The sequence below is a fragment of the Salvelinus alpinus genome, chromosome 9 (genome assembly GCF_045679555.1).
Source record: "Salvelinus alpinus chromosome 9, SLU_Salpinus.1, whole genome shotgun sequence".
NCBI classification, from domain to species: Eukaryota; Metazoa; Chordata; class Actinopteri; order Salmoniformes; family Salmonidae; genus Salvelinus; species Salvelinus alpinus.
Genome location: NC_092094.1, coordinates 59281181 through 59289119, shown reverse-complemented (window position 1 = coordinate 59289119; position 7939 = coordinate 59281181). Strand labels below are relative to the sequence as shown.

Genomic DNA, 7939 nt, shown 5'->3' with positions numbered 1-7939 from the left:
ATTTTCCCAGCAATCAGTACAACCAAGTCATCGTTATAAGGCATCGCCCTCTTTTGCCCACCCCCCCAGCACCAGGTGTGGCCACTAGCCTATATGAAGGCCCAAAATTGTGTGTTCCTTTCTGCTCTGACAATGGCATGCCCATTCGTGCGAGATGTGGTGGATGAAGAAGCACTTGTGCTGAGGAGAGCCTTCAGGCGAGAAAGGGTCTTCAGGGACCGGTTGGACCCACTGGCCTTCCCTGATGACCATCTATATGAAAGATACAGGTTTTCTGCAGATGGCATCAGGTATCTATGCAGACTACTGGGTCCCAGGATTAAGCACCGCACTGCACGGAGCCATGCACTGAGTGTGGAGCAAATGGTTTGTGTGGCCTTGCGCTTTTTTGCTAGTGGAGCCTTCCTGTACTCAGTGGGGGATGCAGAACAGCTGAACAAGGCCACAATTTGCCGCACAATAAGGAGTGTGTGTCTGGCTATCAAAGCATTAGCAGATGTCTTCATCTCCTTCCCTGGCCACAGAAGACTCTGTGACATCAAAGAGGAGTTCTATAGGATTGCAGGTAAGAGGATCTACAAATTACAGGACAACTGTTAACACATAGTAGGATACTCATTACTTTGTGTGACAGGTTTCCCCAATGTCATTGGTGCAGTGGACTGCACACACATAAGGATAAAAGCCCCCTCAGGTGCCCATGAGGCCGATTTTGTGAATAGGAAATCCTTTCACAGCATTAATGTTCAGGTGAACATAACTTTTTGATATTGTCCATTGACGAACACTCTGCATTGCCAGTGATGTGCATTGATTGGTGTAATATTCCTCATCTTATGATTTCAGATGGTCTGCAATGCTGACTGTGTGATCAGCAATGTTGTGGCAAAATGGCCTGGCTCAGTCCATGACTCCAGAATCTTTCGGGCCTCTGAAATCTATCAGTGCCTATCACAAGGTAAGCCACACAACCCCTATTTATAACCATCATGGCTGTGTCAAGAATATCACTGTGTTTATGAGGTAGTAATGATGAGATTTTGTGTTGACAGGTGAATTCTCTGGTGTGTTGCTGGGAGACAGGGGGTATGGCTGCCAGCCTTTTCTCCTGACACCTTTCACAGACCCCCAGGAAGCACAGCAGGCCTACAACCATGCCCATGCCAGGACCAGGGCCAGAGTTGAAATGACCTTTGGCCTCCTGAAGGCACGCTTTCACTGCCTTCACAAATTAAGGGTCAGCCCTGTTAGGGCATGTGATATTACTGTGGCTTGTGCTGTCCTCCACAATGTGGCCTGCCTGAGGAAGGAGAGGGCCCCCAGAGTGCCACCAGCCATGGACTGGGACAATCCGGCAATCTTCCCTGATGACGACAGTGGTCGGCTGCTGAGGGACCAATATGTGTTGAATTATTTTAGTTAGTATGTGTGCTTTCAATTTTGGTTAAATATGTCCTGCGGTGGCAGAGGAATTTGGGTTTTTTTGGGTTCGTTTTTTGACGAATTTGGCCTCTTATGATGTTTGTGCGGTATACTGTGTGTAATACAAGGCTGCAGGGAGGCTACTGCATCCATTTTTGGGTTCGTTTTTTGACGAATTTGGCCTCTTATGATGTTTGTGCGGTATACTGTGTGTAATACAAGGCTGCAGGGAGGCTACTGCATCCATTCATTTGTCTGTTCAGTTGATGTGTATGGATTTGTCCTGCATTTATTTTAGTGTGCAGACATGCAGGGTGTGTTATATACAGACCTTTGAATGTGTATGTATCATTTTGTATAATATGCTTGGATTCTGTGCTTTCCATCTTGTAGAGTCACTGTGACTTCAGTTTCGAAAGGAGCTGATGGTTTACCTGCTTTGTTTTGTCCTTATTCAATAAAGGAACATAATGTTACACATTGTGTTTTTATATTCATATGGAATGTGTATTTGTTTATATGACAGAGTACTAGGGCCACACTGAAGAAAAAGGATAGTCATAAATTTATGAGGCTGGTTCTTTCTGCAGAAAAGCTACATATTGTTTTTACAGTTTTGATACTTATGACAATGTGATACTTAATATTCTGGCACATCAGCATGTCTTTGTTTATGAAACCATACTGAAGTACAATTTCACGAAATGCCCCACATCTGTCATTTTAACAACTGTCCTCCTTTAAAACAACTGGTTACAATATTATGACTTGTGTTTTTTTCCCCTCTGTGGCCCTAATATTCTATCATTTTATATATAGCCTTATAGTCTATGGGAAACTGTAAATTATCTAATGATAGCAACATCATCTAAAAATCATTTTTTATCCAAAATCATTGAAATTAATGATCACAAACGTTTAAATAATAACAGTGGGTCTAGTTCAAATCAAATCAAATCAAATCAAATCAAATTTATTAGTCACATACACATGGTTAGCAGATGTTAATGCGAGTGTAGCGAAATGCTTGTGCTTCTAGTTCCGACAATGCAGTAATAACAACAAGTAATCTAACCTAACAATTCCGCAACTACTACCTTATACACGCAAGTGTAAAGGGATAAAGAATATGTACATAAAGATATATGAATGAGTGATGGTACAGACGGCATAGGCAAGGTGCAGTAGATGGTATAGAGTACGGTATATACCTATGAGATGAGTACTGTAGGGTATGTAAACATAAAGTGGCATAGTTTAAAGTGGCTAGTGGTCCATGTATTACATAAGATGGCAAGATGCAGTAGATGATATAGAGTACAGTATATACATATACATAAGAGATGTGTAATGTAGGGTATGTAAACATTATATTAGGTGGCATTGTTTAAAGTGGCTGGTGGTACATTTTTACATAATTTCCATCAATTCCCATTTTTAAGGTGGCTGGAGCTGAGTCAGTTTGTTGGCAGCGGCCGCTAAATGTTAGTGGTGGCTGTTTAACAGTCTGATGGCCTTGAGATAGAAGCTGTTTTTCAGTCTCTCGGTCCCTGCTTGGATGCACCTGTACTGACCTCGCCTTCTGGATGATAGCGGGGTGAACAGGTAGTGGCTTGGGTGGTTGTTGTCCTTGATGATCTTTATGGCCTTCCTGTGACATCGGGTGGTGTAGGTGTCCTGGAGGGCAGGTAGTTTGCCCCGGGTGATGCGTTCTGCCGACCTCACTACCCTCTGGAGAGCCTTACGGTTGTGTGCGGAGCAGTTGCCGTACCAGGCGGTGATACAGCCCGACAGGATGCTCTCGATTGTGCATCTGTAGAAGTTTGTGAGTGCTTTTGGTGACAAGCCGAATTTCTTCAGCCTCCTGAGGTTGAAGAGGCGCTGCTGCGCCTTCTTCACAACGCTGTCTGTGTGGGTGGACCAATTCAGTTTGTCCGTGATGTGTACACCGAGGAACTTAAAACTTTCCACCTTCTCCACTACTGACCCGTCGATGTGGATAGGGGGGTGCTCCCTCTGCTGTTTCCTGAAGTCCACAATCATCTCCTTTGTTTTGTTGACGTTGAGTGTGAGGTTATTTTCCTGACACCACACTCCGAGGGCCCTCACCTCCTCCCTGTAGGCCGTCTCGTCGTTGTTGGTAATCAAGCCTACCACTGTAGTGTCGTCCGCAAACTTGATGATTGAGTTGGAGGCGTGCATGGCCACGCAGTCGTGGGTGAACAGGGAGTACAGGAGAGGGCTCAGAACGCACCCTTGTGGGGCCCCAGTGTTGAGGATCAGCGGGGTGGAGATGTTGTTACCTACCCTCACCACCTGGGGGCGGCCCGTCAGGAAGTCCAGGACCCAGTTGCACAGGGCGGGGTCGAGGCCCAGGGTCTCGAGCTTGATGACGAGTTTGGAGGGTACTATGGTGTTGAATGCTGAGCTGTAGTCGATGAACAGCATTCTCACATAGGTATTCCTCTTGTCCAGATGGGTTAGGGCAGTGTGCAGTGTGGTTGCGATTGCGTCGTCTGTGGACCTATTGGGTCGGTAAGCAAATTGGAGTGGGTCTAGGGTGTCCGGTAGGGTGGAGGTGATATGGTCCTTGACTAGTCTCTCAAAGCACTTCATGATGACGGAAGTGAGTGCTACGGGGCGGTAGTCGTTTAGCTCAGTTACCTTAGCTTTCTTGGGAACAGGAACAATGGTGGCCCTCTTGAAGCATGTGGGAACAGCAGACTGGGCTAAGGATTGATTGAATATGTCCGTAAACACACCAGCCAGCTGGTCTGCGCATGCTCTGAGGACGCGGCTGGGAATGCCGTCTGGGCCTGCAGCCTTGCGAGGGTTAACACGTTTAAATGTTTTACTCACCTCGGCTGCAGTGAAGGAGAGCCCGCAGGTTTTGGTAGTGGGCCGTGTCAGTGGCACTGTATTATCCTCAAAGCGGGCAAAAAAGGTATTTAGCCTGTCTGGGAGCAAGACATCCTGATCCGCGACGGGGCTGCTTTTCTTTTTGTAATCCGTGATAGACTGTAGACCCTGCCACATACCCCTTGTGTCTGAGCTGTTGAATTGCGATTCAATTTTGTCTCTGTACTGGGACTTAGCCTGTTTGATAGCCTTGCGGAGAGAATAGCTACACTGTGTGTATTCGGTCATGTTTCCGGTCACCTTGCCCTGGTTAAAAGCAGTGGTTCTCGCTTTCAGTTTCACGCGAATGCTGCCGTTAATCCACGGTTTCTGGTTTGGGAATGTTTTAATCGTTGCTCTGGGTACGACATCGTCAATGCACTTCCTAATGAACTCGCTCACCGAATCTGCATATTCATCATTGTTGTTGTTGGACGCCGTGCGGAACATATTCCAATCCGCGTGATCAAAGCAGTCTTGAAGCGTGGATTCAGATTGGTCAGACCAGCGTTGAACAGACCTGAGCGCGGGAGCTTGTAGTTTTAATTTCTGTTTGTAGGCTGGAATCAACAAAATGGAGTCGTGGTCAGCTTTTCCGAAAGGAGGGCGGGGGAGGGCCTTATATGCGTCGCGGAAGTTAGTATAACAATGGTCCAGAGTTCTGCCAGCCCTGGTCGGACAATCGATGTGCTGATAGAATTTAGGGAGTTTTGTTTTTAGATTAGCCTTGTTAAAATCCCCAGCTACGATGAATGCAGCCTCAGGGTGTGTGGTTTCCAGTTTACAGAGAGTCAGATAGAGTTCGTTCAGGGCCATCGATGTGTCTGCTTGGGGGGGAATATATACGGCTGTGATTATGACCGAAGTGAATTCCCTTGGTAGATAATGCGGTCTACATTTGATTGTGAGGAGTTATATAGTTATATGTGATAACAATGTATAGTGAGCAGTGAAATAACTATTGGTTTCCATTTGTGGTGACTGCTGACTGACATTAGGGATGAGATTAAATAGATCCTGGAATTTAGCCTGGTCTGGAGCAGGCTAGCTCCACAGAATAAATCTCCATGGTAATTTATACCATAACATATCCTCCTGCCCCCTATCCATCTTTAGTGCAACCGGATTACGGATCAATTGAGCCAGGATCACCAAGATATCCTGGCTTAATCCCTTATCCTAGTTTTGTGCAACAGGCCCCTGTCTTCAATTTGATCGATTATTAACGTTTACAAATACCTTAAGCTGTATTACAAAAGTACTTTGAAATGTTTTGGCAAAGTTTAGAGGTAATTTTTTGTTAGATATTGTGTCGTGATTTTGCTCAAATTGAACGCTGTTTTTCCTGGTACAACAGCGCCAAATAAATGGACAATTTGGATATATATGGACGGAATTAATCGAACTAAAGGACCACTTGTGATGTTTATGGGACATATTGGAGTGCCAACAAAAGAATCTCATAAAAGGTAATGCGTTTTTTATATTTTATTTCTGCGTTTTGAGTAGCGCCGGCATGGTTGAAATATGCTTCTCTCTCTTTGTTTACTATGGTGTATCCTCAGATAATAGCATCGTTTGCTTTCGCCGAAAAGCCTTTTTGAAATCTGACATGTTGCTGGATTCACAACGAGTGTAGCTTTAATTTGATATCTTATATGTGTGATTTAATCAAGTTTAATTTTATATAATTTTTTTGAATTTGGCGCTCTACATTTTGACATGGCTGTTGGGACGCAAGCGTCCCATCTATCCCAGAGAGGTTAAAGAAAGATCTTCTCGTCAAACCATAGACTCGATGGACCTGCGTCAACAATTAATATTTGGGCATGGTGGGGCAGTAGTCAAATAACATATGGGGCCTGCGTCTCCGCAGATCTAGGCCCGACACCGGGCCATGTATGTAAAGGTCGCACCGGCTGCACCGGCTGAAGCTACTTTAATCCTACAGCTATTGGATGCAGTAATCATGAGCCTATGAACCAGAGTTACACTGTTAGCACCTGAAATGAAATTTGGGGTAAAAAAGCCAACTCGGCTCCATCATTCATTGAATCAGATTGTCACATCTGCTCCTGTAACGCCCTCTACTACTCATCCTGTGTCTCCTTGACCTGCCGCCACTCCCCCAGTACTCTCTCCCTCTCCCTCTGTCACGGCTGTCGTAAGAAGAGGACCAAGGTGCAGCGTGGTCAGCGTACATTTTATTTTATTTAATCAAAATGTACGCTCACCACGCTGCACCGTGGTACTCTTCTTACGATAGCCGTGACAGAACTTCCCACCACCAATGGACCAAGCAGCGTGGTAAAAAGAAGGAATGGACATGGGAGGACATCCTGGACGGAAAGGGATCCTGGACATGGGAGGAGATCCTGGCCGGAAGGGATCGCCTTCCATGGGAACAGGTGGAAGCATTGAGGAAGGCGGAGGCAGCGACGAAAGCAGAGCGGCAGCGTTACGAGGGAACACGGCTGGCAAGGAAGCCCGAGAGGCAGCCCACCATTTTTTTTGGGGGGGGGGGGGGGCACACGTGGAGTGTGGCTGAGTCAGGTTGGAGATCTGAGCCAACTCCCCGTGCTTACCGTGGCGAGCGTCGTACAGGTCAGGCACCGTGTTATGCGGTGGAGCGAACGGTGTCTCCAGTGCACGTGCATAGCCCAGTGCACTACCTTCCAGCTCCCCGCAACTGCCGGGCTAGGGTGAGCATCCAGCCAGGAAGGGTTGTGCCAGCCCTGCTCTCCAGACCTCCAGTGCGTCTCCTCGGCCCAGGATATCCTGCGCCGGCTCTGCGCACTGTGTCTCCAGTGCGTCTGCACAGCCCAGTGCGTCCTGTGTCTGCGCCCCGCATCTGCAGGGCGAAAATAACCATCCAGCCAGGACGGGTTGTGCAGGCTCCTAGCTCGAGACCTCCAGTGCGCCTCCACGGCCCAGTGTATCCGGTGCCTCTGCCAAGGACAAAGCCTCCTGTATGTCTCCCCAGCCTGGTGAGTCCTGTGCCTGAGCCTAGAAATAATCCTCCTGTATGTCTCCCCAGCCTGGTGAGCCCTGTGGCAGCTCAACGTACCAGACTGCCCATACGTCTCCTCCCTCCAGTGATGATCCATTACAAGAAGCCTCCAGTGATGATCCATGGCACGAAGCATCCAGTGAGGAGTCATGGAATGAAGACCTCCAGTCCGGAGCCTCCAGCGACGTTCTCCAGTCCGAAGCCTGCAGCGACGTTCTCCAGTCCGGAGCCTCCAGCGACGGCCTCCAGTCCGGAGCCTCCAGCGACGTTCTCCAGTCCGGAGCCTCCAGCGACGGCCTCCAGTCCGGAGCCTCCAGCGACGGCCTCCAGTCCGGAGCCTCCAGCGACGGCCTCTAGTCCGGAGCCTCCAGCGACGTTCTCCAGTCCGGAGCCTCCAGCGACGGCCTCCAGTCCGGAGCCTCCAGCGACGGCCTCTAGTCCGGAGCCTCCAGCGACGGCCTCCAGTCCGGTGGAATATCTTGTGGGGCATGCATGGGTGTACGAGCTGTGTGCTAGTAATTTAAACAGACAGCTCGGTACCTTCAGCTTGTCAACACCTCTTCTCTCTTCCACTTTGAGCCATGAGAGATTGACATGCATGTCATTAAT

The 7939-nt window shown here is 47.9% G+C and overlaps 1 protein-coding gene across 7 annotated transcripts in view; it reads left to right on the top strand.

The window, feature by feature from the left end:
• The window catches only part of LOC139530420 (putative nuclease HARBI1), a 3282-nt gene extending 1363 nt beyond the window's left edge, over window positions 1-1919 (top strand). For 4 of the 7 annotated variants that reach the window (XM_071326815.1, XM_071326812.1, XM_071326813.1 and 1 more), the window contains 4 exons: window positions 11-565; window positions 635-750; window positions 847-958; window positions 1053-1919. In XM_071326815.1, coding sequence (XP_071182916.1) covers window positions 94-565; window positions 635-750; window positions 847-958; window positions 1053-1423 — 1071 coding nt within the window. In that variant the 5' untranslated portion in view covers window positions 11-93 and the 3' untranslated portion in view covers window positions 1424-1919. Of the gene's footprint in view, window positions 1-10; window positions 751-846; window positions 959-1052 lie in introns of all 7 variants that reach the window. The other 3 variants (XM_071326820.1, XM_071326816.1, XM_071326819.1) reach the window with 2 other exon arrangements.
• Window positions 1920-7939: the final 6020 nt, after the last annotated feature.